Below are 14,891 nucleotides of genomic sequence, written 5' to 3'. Positions count from 1 at the left end.
TTTAAAAGATCTTCCAAAATTAATGCTAGTAAAATGGCTTTTCCCGTTCAAGAACGTAGTACCTTAAGTGAGAAAAAAAAAGATTCAAATAAAATACTAAATGTAGTAGGACCTTAAAATTATAATTCAAACTTCAACGATGTAGTAAGCTTTCTTCCTTTGTACCCAATCCGTTTTGTCAAAATCGGAAACAGTTTCGCAGACGAAATTCAGATCATAAAAAAAGGTCTTAACATTCAGTAACATAACTTAACAGTGTCTTCACACATTCAGTTTCAATTTGCTTTGTGTCAGTTGTTTTCCAGTTAGGTTTTTTAAATTATACCAAAAATGTGAGTGTATGTTATTCAACATGTCATTCACTTCTCCCCATTGTGGTAATATTTCTTCGGTCAACGATCCCCATTGCGAAACCAAAAATGCTCCCTTCAAAAGCTCTTTTTTTCTTCTTTTAGGTAGTCTTGAATTTCTCTGTCGCCTTTCCCACTTCTCAAGTAACGAAGTAAATATTTCGCACAATATACTTCCGTTAGTGAAGACGATTGGAACCTATAAAAATGATATACTAGAGTATTACTTTATTCAAGATAACATGCAAACCAATCTCTCGTCAATTAATTTCATTACCGTTTTTGTTTTTGTAGGCTTTCTTTAAAAAGCCCTGCTAGCACAAGACATCCATAGGATATCCTATGTTAGTCCCTTCATCCAAACGACGTCTGGCCACTTTGGGAACTTATATCATGTATACGTATAATCAAGTTCATCATCATATATAAGTTATAATCATATAAAAACTCATATCTATATGATTATTTCTTTTGGTCGTCAAATAGACGTCCAATTTTTACGTCCTAAGGACGGAAAAGTTGGACGCATTTAGGACAGTAAATGTTGAATGTTCTGTTGACATCCATCTACCTTCCCAGTTCCCACCGTATATAATCCATACATGATAAAGTCTATAAATATCATATTGGAGACGAGCGGTGTAATAATACATTATTTTAACTTAATTATCTGTAAATCTACGATAGGATTTCTTTGTAATTAGAAAAAATAAATAAATTTTTGTTAATATTATATTGAAATAAATCTTCGCTTTATTCCATATTTAATATTCTCTCCTCCTTAAAATATTTTTGCAATAATTTAATCTAAAACTTTATTACTAAGTGCAAATATAAGTACTAGCATATTATTCTATTCATTGTAATAAAAAAATAAGAAAATATGCCACATCAAAAGAAGATGTGACAAAAAAATAAAAGTGCTGCAGCATCGGTGAAAGAAGTAGTTTGGTGGGTGACCCGACTCACCCACGCGAATTTCTTTTCTTCAATCCTAAAAATTTTCTGTCCCTACAATGTCCTGTGGTGACGTCCATTGACTGTCCACGGTGGGACATCCTTGGGCGCGACATTTGGATGTCCCGCGTACGGACTCAGGACGGACCGATGGGATATCCCATCGTCCGGAAAGGACACACACAGTCCGTCCTGGAAACGTAAAATTGCTAGCAGGGTGGAGTCTTCAACACATTCATATAGTTCACTGATTGACAATGAACCACAGATTCCAAAGTGGGTTGGTAAACGCTGCCACATTCTTTGGCCATTTGCTTAACAATCCTATTCATTTCATTTTCAATACTAATCTTATGTTGCACCCGTTGCAAACAATTTTTACCATCAAGTTACACTGCTTTCACTAATGTTGGCCATCTGAATTATTTTTTAAATAGAATAGAAATAGAATAAGAAATGAATTGCATTCTAAATTTTTAAAGTCCACGAACAATCCCTCAACAAAATTTTTGCTCAACAATTTTCATAAGTTAATAATGTAGGCTTTCTATTCTAATTTACTGCAGAAAGCTTTTGAGTAAAAAAAAACAAAAATTTTTTACTTTACATAATAATCATAAATTCAATTTATGAAAAAGATGTTAATTCACACTTCAATTGTTTTAAAGCTTTAACGAAGATTAATTCACTATAATTAAAGTACATTTGTTTAATTTTTAAATTTCATAATTACATTTCAACAGATTCTTCCTTGAGGAAATGAAGAAATCCATATTTTACCTTTGAACGAACTTCTTTTTCCAAAGGGAATTTTCATTTTTGATGATTTCATTAAGTCGCGATTAACTTTGGGCAACATTACAAACGTCATTTATTGACACATCAGTATAAACCAATACATATATCAAAACTAGTTCTAGGGAAAGACTCTCAAAAGTCATTTTAAAAAATTTAACGGAACGCAATTTTACAACACAGTGATTTGTTTGACAATAATCTAGACTGCTTCCCTCTTGCGATTTCAGAATTGTGGGTTCCAGTTCTGGATTATTTCTAATGACATCGTTTATAAAACGAACATGCGTTTCAAAACAATTTTAGGATTTCCTATAGTAACGTTCGGTGGTGCAAAAAATCTACTGTTTAGGGAATTGCAGAACAACTTGGATGAAGCCAGTTTGTTGTTTTCATATACTTATTGCACACGAATAATACCACTGACGTTTGCGCTAATCCTCGGAAATCTGTTAATGAGAGGATTTCCCCTAAACTCCATTAAAAAACCATTACTATCAACGAGTTGTTGACGAAAATTGAAATTCTAGATTCGACAGTTTCTATTCGATCACTATACAAGAAATCTTAGTTTATTCACTTCTTCCCCAGAAATCAAGAGCTAGCCAGACATTGACATTTATACCTTCCACTTAAACATAACATAACAAATTGCTCAATCGCGTCAAAAATGGGGAATTTGTTTATTACATTTAAGTTTGTCTGAACGAGTTCTGACTTCAAACAAAATTTACTCTAGTTACTTGAAAACAGACTAACATTTTTGATTGGTATTTCGAAATCTTCGATTCGGTCAGTTAGGGCAAGGTATTCGTGAAGACTTTTGCGGACGTCCTCCCTAATACATTTGTGACTGCGTCGATACGCCCACGCCCTAGCTGATGGCTTATGTCAGAGGAACGAGTTCATCAGGGCCATGTCTATCAAATGTAACATCTTTTTAACAATTAAGTTTCAATTCCAAATGTATTCGTTTTAATTTGATATTTGAGACAATTGTGAGATTGCGCGAGACTCTACTCCAACAAGTTTCTGGTTTAACCAACAAGTTCGACTAAGTTGGCTATATTTCAGAGAACGCAGTCCAGTGTGAATCGACATTGACATCTCACATTTTTTCATCTCACATTTGTTTTTTAAGAATATAGACTTACATTGTGAACTACTCAACATTTCCCAATCTTCTCGTAAGTTCAGCACCCTTTGGTGGAAATGAGCTTAAGTGTGTTAAAGTGAATGATTTAACTGAAGTGAATGATTTGAATTGATGGAAACCAGTGATGATTGAGATATTTCGGAAAATTTTAGAAAAAAAAGAGGAGAGGAAGGAAATTTTTAGGATACCCCCTAACGGGCGCGGGATCCGGGCTGTTCGCTACGAATAGCCCGCCTAAGTCTTCTCTTTTTTTAATGAAACTAAAATTATATCCAACTTCTTCTTGTAAATTCAGCACCCTTTGATGAAAATAGGCTTAAGTGTGTTAAAAAGAATGATTTAGCTTGAGTAAATGATTTGAATTGATGGAAACCAAATCAGTAAAGATTGAGACATTTTGGAAAATTTTAGAAAAAAAGAGGAGAGAAAGGAAATTTTTAGGATACCCCCTAACGGGCGCGGGTTCCGGGCTGTTCGCGAAGAAAAGCCCGCCTAACTCTTCTCTTTTTTTAAATTAAACTAAAAATATATCCAACTTTTTTCAAAACGGTTTTTTATTTGATGCGCATCATACATTTAACTTTTCATTTAAAAGAACCACCACGCCCCATATTGTTTTTTGTAGAAGAATGTTAGCTGTTCAAACGTTGAACAAACGAAACGTTTAGCATTCTGAAATAATGCAGACTACATTTGTCTTTTGTGGAGGTTAGCTACTTTTGAGTCCATCAGGGCCATGTCTATCAAATGTAACATCTTTTTAACAATTTAGTTTGAATTCCAAATGTATTCCTTCTAATTCGATATTTGAGATAATTGTGAGATTGCGTGAGACTACTCCAACCTTCAAATTTTGAGAGACGGTGTCCAAGGAAAATAAAAGATAAGAAAAAAAAGAAATGTTTGGCAACAGTGCACAAATCAGTAAGCCGGGAATGTCGATATTTTTCAGAGAACGCAGTCCAGAGTAAATCGACATTGACCATGGACTACTCAATATTAAGGACGGCATTCTTTGCTATGTCGCCGTGTTAAAGCTAGTCGGGTGGGGCATTTTCATGAAAATATTAATAAAAAACACCAATAAATTCAGTTTTTTTCGCTGATTCCAACTATGGATATAAATCTTAGTGAAATAAACTAATCAATAAGATATTGTAATTTTACTTTTAGCAGTAAGGGTAAAAGTGGGAAACACCGGTGCCCTCTAGCAACAAAGCACCCTAAGCTCTTGCCAATATAACCTACAAGGTGTTACCGTAAATGAAGTCTTCTGCAGTCTCTGGTTTCAGAAACTCGGGAAATGAATAAATCTGGTAAAATTCGAAAATGATTCGGATCATCATGCAAAACTCACAGTTAGTTTATGAAGGGGTAGTGTATACACGGTTTGAAAATAAAAATTCCTTCTAAAAAAATGAATATATAAAAAGCTATGTGAAAACAAGTTTGGGCCATAAGATAACATGGTTGGCGTCGGAACGATCCGATACTTTTGGAGCCACTTTTAGAGGCCTATCCCATGAACGAAAAAATCTGAAAAAAATTCAGACAAAACAAAAGAGGTAGAATGACATAAATTCCAAGTTTTGTGAATTTATGTCATTTTTTCACTTTTTACCACCCGAAAAACCAACTAGAAAAATACACGCCGCCTTATGGAACGGCGCGGGGTGATCCCATACTTATGGAGGGGACTGTAAATAAATATATAAACTCTCTCCCCTACTTAAATGATAGCAATTGTAGCAAAAATGAAAATATGTTCATGCATTTTCAAGGGAAATAGCATGTAGTCCACTTACACACCCGTTTAGTGGCGTGATTCCGCTACATATTTTTATTAAAATGAGTGGATCCCCCTCTTATGGGAAATTGAACATGGAGACTGAAAACCATATCTCCATACCCATGGTCTAGGTAACACTTTGACTAAATTTGTTTGCAACACTAGTTTCAGTAGAAAAGGCCAAGTCGATTTAATTTAATCTGGCAACCGAGAGTAAGGGAATGGGGAAACAAAACGAAAGCCAGTAGCAGACGACGCACCTTGCTCACTCTCGCTGCTAACGACTGCAGGGTTAAGAGCTCTCCCCACTTTAACGGTCTGGTGGATGGTGACTCATCATTAATCTAAAACACAAACACAATACAATCTTGGCCTTACTTACTTACTTTTCTTACTTTCTACGACAGTAGGGCTTAACAATATCGATCTATGAAGGTAATAAAGTTACAATCTTGGGATTGATACACAATTTTAACTAGTAACCACTCTAGAATATGAATCATCTTACTGTACCCAATTTAACGGACGCTTATATTTTTACGCAGTTATATTTTTAATTATATCGCTGAAATATTAAATGCTCACTAGGAGCACGACACGACTACCATTGCTCACTATTTGAAATGAGTTCAAAGTTAAGACGATATGTAATTAACCTCTGCGTTGTTGATGGGAGCCGTTGTTAATGTCAATCAATTCAAACATTTTTAATGCGAAATATTTCAGTGATATGGGAATGGCAAGTTATAAGCCGAGGGTTTCTGTATAAACAGAGGCCATCCGTTGATTAAGGTCAGTAAAGCTTACACAAAGTTTTTTTCCCCTTATTTCACGAAGTGAACACTCACGCTAATATCCCTGCCTACATGTGAAATATCATTAGCGACCACTTCCACGAAGACATTGATACACTTTCAAGTACTTTTTATTCCCAATACGTTAATGATACATGTTCAACCTGTCGATATTTAATTTTGAAATTTTTTGATTTAATGATGTGACGTACTTAATAAGCCACGAAGATTATGATATAAAATAAAAGCCCTCCCGTGGTTTAAGGCTAGTATGTATGCAACGATCTTAAATCTATGGGGACGACAAGTCACAGATTTAAACATTTTTTAGTTGACCGTATGTGATAATTTTCTATTATCAATAATGGTACGCTATGTGACTTAACACTTGTGGAAACCAATTATGAACATCATAGCAAGCTAAACAATAATTAATTCTAAGTTCGTTTATTTATTATTAGAATGTTCGATAATTAACTGATGCCGCAATTAAGATTTGAATTTGTCAATTCGATCTCCGTTGACCCACGTCTTTCCGGCCCTTCTGTTCCGGCCCATTTTTTTTACTGATCGGCCGGAATGGGTTCCATTCCGGCCCTAATTGACAAGAATTTGTTTACCCTTCCCTCCGTATCACAAAATGGAAGCTGGCTACGCTTTTCCTGCTTCTTTTTTTTCGTATTCTAAGCGCATCTTTAATGCATCTTTTTCCTTGATGAGAATATCAATCAACTCTTCTTTTGATATAAGTTGTTCTCTTAGTTCTTCCAGTTCCTTTTTCAGAGCAGCCATTTTTTTATTAACTGTTGGCGCGTACACTGAATGGGACTTTCGGATGACGTCAAATCGTCTGTCAAAACGATTACGCTTTCTTCCTGGATATTAATGGAAATTAAGGTTATTAGTTTTAATAAACATAAGAGCGTTAATTCAGTAATGAACTAGGCTAATAATTAACAGAAAATTTAACTTGAAGTAAGAACAACAGTAGAAATTAACATAATCACCTTCAAAGAAGATAGTAATGTTGTGTACTATGAGAGCAGCGTCGTTATTCAACTGACATAACGATTTATAAACAGGGCGATCATACCATATCAATCATACTGTTTACAGTCATCCAAGGCAACCGAAGCAGCCATTTGGCTCGCCATTGAGCGTCTTCTTCATTACTGCTAGAAGCCATTAAATCTTTGTTTCTATAGGGAAAATATTATATTATTGGAACTTTTAAATTTTGAGCTACAACATTACCTAGCCTAGCATGATAGCCCTCGACAGGACTATCAGTATCTTATATTATATGTATCTTATATTATTATGTATCAGTATCTAGTACAGTTCTAATGGCCACATTGAAAGATGACCACATTTTGGGTTTCCAAATTGCATCTTTGATCCAATATTTTTCGACATAGTTAAATAGAGATTTAAGGTTGTTAAAGGAGCTTCTAATGAAACGATGGGGCAATAAATTTAAAGACATTAGTTTCATACAAAGCCGACGTATTCTAGGGTTGTTACAATAAAATTTAGATAAACCAAGCTTCTGAATCTTCCTGAAAATCGCTTGATAAAAATGAATGCAAAAACTATGAATTTCAATTCCCGGGAAAACTCTTGAAAAGCCCTTCCATGCTGCTGATTCAAAATCTAGACTAACTTCTAATAATTGTAAAGAACCACGAAGGCTATACGGCTTAATAAGTTCAGCAACAGCACGCAAAAGTTTGACATAAGCAATTGTGGTTCGAAAAGACATTAAAGCAAAGAGGAGAGGTACCGATTTAACATTACCCTTCTTTCTGATTGTAGTGTGGATTCCAAAAAGCTGATGGAAGGGTTTGGGGACAATAGAAAATGTACCATCTGCTTCCCATCTTCTTGCCTTTGCTAATTTCTTTAAATGGCGCTTAGTCGCACAAATTACAATACGCTGTGTGTTCCTCTTTGAATCGGTCCAAATAATATCTCTTTGAATAAAGTTTGACGTTAATCGTCTTGAGTACGAGTATTTGTCGCCTTTCGCAGAGGGAGTTAAGATAAGGTTGGTTTTACCCTTTTCGAATTGCGCAGAGTATTGGCCGCCGTTAGCTTAAAAAATCTTCTTTATGGCGTCACGCTTCTTGACTGATATCTGAGAAACACACATAAAAAATCCATGGAATAATCCATGGTTGAAGCGTTTATCAACACGAGGGCGATTTTCCCCACTACCAGCACGGATCGTCATTGTCGTCAAGGAGTGCTTTCTGCTCTTCCGCAATCCGCTGGCGCTGATGTACTTCTTCTGGCATCCGCCGCAAGTGTAGGGCCGCTCGTTGGTGTGCAATCGCTTGTGCAACTTCAAGAGGACGAACTGGGTGAATTTGGCCGGACAAAAATCGCAGGCGTAGGGCTTCTGGCCGGAATGCAGCCACAAATGTGTCTTGAGATTGGACGTGCTGCTGAATCTCTTCTTGCAAATGCCGCACTGGTGCGGTTTCTCCCCAGTGTGGACCAGGTGGTGCTTCTGGAGGTGGGTCAGCTGGGTGAAAATCTTGGTGCAGACGTTGCACTTGAAGGGGCGCTCGCCGGAATGCGTCCACAAGTGAAATTTCAGGTTGGACAGCTGGCCGAACGTCTTGCAGCAAATGTTGCACTCGTAGTGCATTTTTCCGTCCTTCTTCTTCAACGGGTACGGCAGCGAGCGGTAGCCGCGCCCTTGGCTTCCGTTGGGAGACGGACTGCCCGATCCGATGGGAGACAGCGATCCGCTTCCGGGTGAGGTGTGGCAGTGCAGGGCCTGGCTGTAGTTGGGACTGAGAGATGAAGCGCTGGATCGGATGGAAGATTTGGACGGGTCACGATGGTCCCGGCAACGATCTCCTCCGTTACCGCCGGATGACGAGGCGGCCGAAGCCGCTGGACTGTGCGGCATCGGTAAATGCAAATGGATGTGAGCAGCGGATGAGGAAGAAGAAGCCGAAGCCAGGGGGTGAGGGACGGTGGGAGTGCTGCCACTTCCTCCACCGGTGGATGCACTCGATTCGGCTCCGCCGTAAGCGTACATGTTGAAATGGACCGAGGAGTACATCTGGGCAACGTTGTTGACGTTGTAAAGTAAACTTCCGGCGGAGCTTCCGCCGGATTCATTATGCGGATGATGAGGAGATGGAGCCGATCGGCTGTTGGATCCGTTGCTGCTAATGCTGTGGAACTGATGCGAATGCGACGGTTACGGACTCCGGCTGTTGAACGGATGCGATCCGTGAGACGGATGGTGACCACTGAGGTGGTGGATGTGGTGGTGCTGCTGCTTACCACCTGCGGTCCACGACGAAGTGCTTGACTCGTTGCGGATGGATTTATTGATGGCTGTCGTCGAGCAGCTGGAATCCGGGCTGAGATGATTGGGATCCTTGCTCCTTAGGAGATCGCGCACATCCGATCTGGTCGGAATGTTGTAGCGATGGAGTTTCTTGTAAGGCGGATACACGACCGTCGAAATGGCCTCGGGCACCGTCGTCGACGGCGCCAGGAGCAGGTGGGAGGACGAAGGAGACGATCGATGATGGCCGGAAGAAGATGAAGAAGACGGAGGAGGTGGTGGCAGTGGAAGAGTCGCATTGGGCGGAGGCGGCAAAGATCCGGCAGACGAATCCGGATTGGGGTGAGATTCGTTGGCCACGATTACTTGGACGGCCTCCTTGAATCGCTCCCGGTGATAAACCTCGTCGTAGTACTCCTGGCGCAACAGCTCCGCTCCGCTTTCTTTTTTGGCCATATTTCCTTCAGTAAAGTTGTGACGTCCATACTGCAGAGCTCTTTGCAACACTATCCCAACAATTTATTTGTAACAGTGTTATCATATCTCGCATGCAAAAACCAAAGTAAGACCTTATTTTCTTTCAAAATTCCCTTTCCAGTTTTCATTAATCCCGAGATTTCTTCTTTGTTTGAAGTCGATTGATTTTAGTTCATTTTTGGATGATAAGCCTGGATAGCGTACATTCAAGTTTTCTAACATTTGCGCCGGACTTTTTTGTTTCTCTTGTCGGCTTCTTCTAGATTGTAGAAGCTTTCGATGATTTCACGATAGGGTTCTATGTATTTCGTCTCATACATTTGACCAATTTTCGGTCTTTTGGCCCAGTCACTAGTGAATTCGGGAGCTTGGATCTTGAGAGAGAGCAAAATGGACACGTTATCAGCTGCTTGGCTGAACGAGATTGCGCCTTCATCTTGCAACTATTAGTAATTGTTTGATCAAATACGTCTTCATATCTTTTCGACGATTTTGGAATTCAAGGTCAGCAACAGGATTTAAATTAGGCCTTATCTTGCTGCTTGTTTTGCGATATTGTGATCACATACGAATGTGATGCCTAACACTTTCCTTATAAGACTTCACTGTCAGCTTCAGGAGTGACTTCAGTTGTCACGTCTTCAATTTAGTCGTCAGCAGATGACGAATCGTCTTCATCTGATAGAGATTCCGAATCAGATATGCCTCTGGTTTGCAAACAATCTCCTTCGTCACAGGATCCCATGTCGCCTTATGCTTCTTCATTAACGCATGTTCCATTTGCAGGTAAACAGGTGAACTTCGATGGATTAATATTCATTTCTTTGCCTTCTCCAATATCTAAATGGGATACAAATGAAATGAAGTATTGGTCGAGCCGTCAACACATTGTATGGGAACTCAACAGAGTTTAATTTTCGCTCAGCTATCGTTGGTGGTTACCATCGCCATTACCTAAATGTAGGCATGTGAGTAGTGAAAATCTAGGTAAATTATGAATTCTATTGTAATTTTCAAACACAAAAAAGTATGTGATTTAACTAGCTTCTTAAAAGAAAAAATTATGTCATTCTCATTCACTCGGCATCATTCTTCATTTCACTTGGATGTTATCAGTTGCATAGATCGAGCGAAGTGGGCATCTAATAAGGACTTTCCGTCTTTGGTTTCCATGTGAAATAGGTGGGATATTTCTATTCCGTGTGCGTAAGACGGAAAGGGAAGAAGAAGCATCAACAACATTGGAAAACCCAGCATTGTCTGACTGAAAATAAATTTTTTCGATGCTAGGCATTTTTTTCTTTATTGCCAAAATTATCGCTTCAACAATGGAGAAAACTGAAAATTTATTTTGCTTGTTTTCATAGTTTATTAAGGCAGATTATTAAGGCAGACTTCTTTAACATTAGTGGAGAAGTTCTTTCCAAGTCCTCCATGGTGTAGTACTAGATGATTGAGTCATGCCAGCTCATACCCCTCTTTCCATAGTGATCTTTAGTCTTTTTCCGATAGTAGATGGGATCTAGTTTCATCTTTTAGTCAATGGACTCATTCTTTGGTCCTATAAGTCACGCAGTTCATTTTTATCAGGTTCAGAAACTTCTGAATGAAAACTTGCGGATTTAATACTCGAATTCTGTGTCCCATGAAGAGCAAGGCTTTTTCTTGGCCGTCGCTCATAGCCATCCTTGATGACTCCCTTTGTAGTTCAGCAGAGCATATTTTTCTGGTGAGGCGTGATGAGGAGAGGAGAGGGTGGGAAAAAGAAAATGTGTTGACAACATGCACAAAGTGGCGCGTCTGTAACAGTCGGGTCACGAAAAAGTTCAAATTGTTTGGAATGAGTGATGCAGGGCCGTCCGCCAGCATAACATCTTTTTCCTTAGCTTGACCATAGAAGTGGTTATGACTTTTTATATAATTGCAAACTTTTCGTTAATAAATAATACAAAATCCTGTGACATAATCTACAGCTTTCTTAGTTTAGCATCAGAATGTGTCAGCATCCCAGTCAGCATAAAAAATACTAGCGTGTCACAACTTATTAGCTGCAGGGATTTTTTTCCTCAGGGAATTTTTTTTACATATGTGCCCTGGTAGTTGCGTGACACAGAGGGAAACAGTATCGTCACGCCATCAACTTGAAAACTCTTCGTCCCCCAAGAGGTGTAAGAAACATTCTCCGGCGAAAGAATTAAGGATTTAGGACTTCCTCAGCAAGTGAATTGAAGCGCCAAACGCTTCCATTGTGGCAGTACACCCAGAAAGTAATTGGCGAAGATCAACTCTTGGGTATCTGTAACCATCTTTACTAATTGAAAAATCAGTGTGTCGAATAATCATTTGTGAAATTAGACGAATGATATTCCCATCTCACCAGAAATACGAAATAAGCGACTTCAAACTAATTTATTTACAATTAATTAGGGAGCGTTCATATATTACGTCACGCTTCGAGGGGAAAAAAATATTACTCTGTGCGGGAGGGGGTTTTAGTAAAAAAGCACATCATTTTTCCATCGCCACAGCCCTTTGGGAAAAAAACAAGCTTAGACATGTTATTTCTTTAAAAAAAGGGGTCGAGAATTTTGTGAAGGAGGGGGTATAGCTTTTTGTTACAGGCTGTGTGGTGGGGGGGGGGGTTAAAAGCGCAAAATCACGTTACGCAGTATGTGAAAACTCCCTTATCTGTCTAATACATTTTCTACCCGGTTTTACAGTGCTCAAGAAACTCTCCAATGAAGAAAATGGAATATCTCAGTCGATATTTACTCACGAATAATTATGAATAAGACTCGTTCAACCGATTAACACTCTCTGACCAATGCAATGGCAATTTTTTATGAAAAAATCAAAAGGGCCGCAGAGTTGGTACATAGAAATCCCGACAATATTGTCACGCATCGAGAGCGCGGGGACGTGGAGTCATCGGAGCGGCCGGACTCAGGGATCAGATGCCGCAACTGGAGTGCAAGGAACGGACGGGAATGAAGACCATTGAACTGTAATTGGGTGGGAAGGATGCGGCGTGGAGTTGCCAAAAAGGATTTTAAAAGAGCCGGGAGAGCAGGGCCTCATTCTAAGTCTTGTTCTCAAGTCGTCGGATAGTTGGAACGTTTATCTAGTTGTCGTGTAGTAAACCTTTCTATGCAAGTTTTTGTGTAGCTGATTCCATTTGTCATTAGTGCAATACATCCCTAACCTGGGCGCGCCTGCGTTACATGGTGGAGATTCAAGACAAGATTGTTAGCTTTTCGCAAAGGATAGATCCGCAATGTCAGAACCGGGAGTGTATTGATGGTTCACGTAGCGTGAGGCTAGAGAAAAAGGCGTATCTCGTATGAGACCTTTAAGCGACTACGAAGAGGTAGGAAAGTTGAGGGACGGCTAGAGAATCCAGACAGAATACGCCTTAGTTTCTGCTGAAAGTGAACCCCTTCTCTGGGGTCAGTTCTACAGGTACCTGTTCTATACCTCGGGTTCCGAGGTAGAACAGGCGTTGGAGCAGGCTACGAGGGCGGAGACCGAAGGGAAGAGGGCGGGCGCAGACACTGGGGGAGGCGCAGGTCAGGTCTTGATAAATCCAGTGGGGCACGAGGCAAGGAGTCGCTGTGGGTACACACGAAGAGCAAGAAAAGGTGAAGCGGGAAAATCGAAGGAGCAACCACAGCGGCAGAAAGCCGAGTGCCGGATAGTGGTTTCGGAGAAAGAAGTCGGTGGGGCCAATTTGACGGCCAGGGGGTCGCCGAATAGAAAGACTATGAGGTTCAACCAAGGCAGGGAGTCCAAAACCTCACTGAAGTGGGATTTAAGCAATTTGTCAAGAGAGCAGTGGGAAGAGTCACTAGACCCCGGACAGGACGACGTATTTAGCGGAGGGCTCTTGTTTTCGCCAGAAAAAAGGAAGGAGGCAGACCGGGGCAAACAGGACGTAGCATCAAGTTACGAGAGCCTTCTGACATGGATAAGTTTCGCGTTCAAGTGGGAAGCAGGAAGACGGACGATGGGTAACGAAGTCAGTTTCGGACGGCAACGAAAGTACGGACGTATTGTACAGGCAGTTACCGGAAACTTAGTCTGACGACGAGGTAGTAGGGAGCGGCGAGGTATTCTGGTAATAAATGCATTCAACCACTCCAATAATTTTTAAATTAAAGTTCAGTTTGTAATTATATGTGGTATTGATTCAATAAACAGTTTATTATTGTCCGGGGGTTGATCCATTGATATACGCCATTCCAGGCCAATGCATTACTAATGAGCTAGTATAGGGTCATTCCGCCGAGTTTTTAATTTTTTCGTCCCGAAACTAAAGCCCCTTGGGCAACTTCGAGATAATACGGTGTTAAATACTTTAGGAAATTTTTCATTTGCAGAAAAAACTGTAATGAAAGCATGGCCTTCTACAATCACGGCCTACATACTAGCTATTCCTATGTTGCCGAATGGATCCTGCCTTTCCCATCCCCTTTCTATGACTCATCCAAGCCAGAGTGCCGAAAGTAGTCTCAAAATGTTCCACTTTCCAAAGCTTGTTTCCACCGTTTGAAACTTACAATTCCGTCTAGTTACTATTGTTTACTTAAAAAGTGGTGCCATCTATGTTTGAAATGTTGAAATGCTGAAAAAAAATACAAAATGGTCGATCTTTTACTTTTTTAAATGCAAATAAAAGATAAGAATGTCACATGGGTTCATGTTTAAAGCATAAAAACGATGCGAACCATTATTAGTTACATTTGCCATAATGTAAATCTACCAGTTTTAGCTTTAAATTTAAAGTTTTAGCTGTTCAACGCAAGTATATGGCCTTCAATTATATTTAAAAGTATATATTTGGCCCTAACTGTATTTCGACGTGGTAATCCCGACTTTAACTCGCAGGCGTCCCCTCGATTCTCAACGTCCAGTTCCTTCTCCTCTGCAAATCGATAGCGAACTTTTTAAGGCCAAAATCTCTAATACACTATGTCTTCTTCCTCGCACTCCCTTTCTCAAAACCTCTGCTGTGGAAGAACTCATCGCAACCATCACCTCCACCATTGCAAATGTCGCACATGCGTCTAAAATTAATCTCCCTCGCCCATGCACTGTCAAAAGATGTCTCGGTGGTCCGAAGAACTCCGCTCTTTACGCTCTAAAACCCGCTCCCACTTCAAGGCGTGGTCCAAATGTAAAACTGCACAAAGCGCGCTGTAATACAAGCGCAGCAAATCCACTTACCATCGTGCTCTCCGTGCTGCAAACTGCAAATCGTGGGCTA

General features: G+C 39.8%; 1 protein-coding gene across 1 annotated transcript; it reads right to left on the bottom strand.

The window, feature by feature from the left end:
* Nucleotides 1–7,936: 7,936 nt before the first annotated feature.
* LOC124200611 (PR domain zinc finger protein 1-like) lies at nucleotides 7,937–9,134 on the bottom strand. The gene has a single exon (XM_046596881.1). It carries the CDS (start codon nucleotides 8,915–8,917, stop codon nucleotides 7,937–7,939), a length of 981 nt encoding a protein of 326 aa, XP_046452837.1. The 5' UTR covers nucleotides 8,918–9,134.
* Between the last annotated feature and the right edge of the window lie 5,757 nt (nucleotides 9,135–14,891).

The sequence above is a fragment of the Daphnia pulex genome, chromosome 8, assembly GCF_021134715.1.
Source record: "Daphnia pulex isolate KAP4 chromosome 8, ASM2113471v1".
NCBI lineage: Eukaryota > Metazoa > Arthropoda > Branchiopoda > Diplostraca > Daphniidae > Daphnia > Daphnia pulex.
Note: the sequence above shows the minus strand (reverse complement) of the source record. Positions and strands in the feature narration are given on the sequence as shown.

Excerpts from the sequence above, each read along its gene's own strand:
- LOC124200611 (XM_046596881.1), bottom strand. The coding sequence starts at position 8,917 with ATGTACTCCTCGGTCCATTTCAACATGTACGCTTACGGCGGAGCCGAA.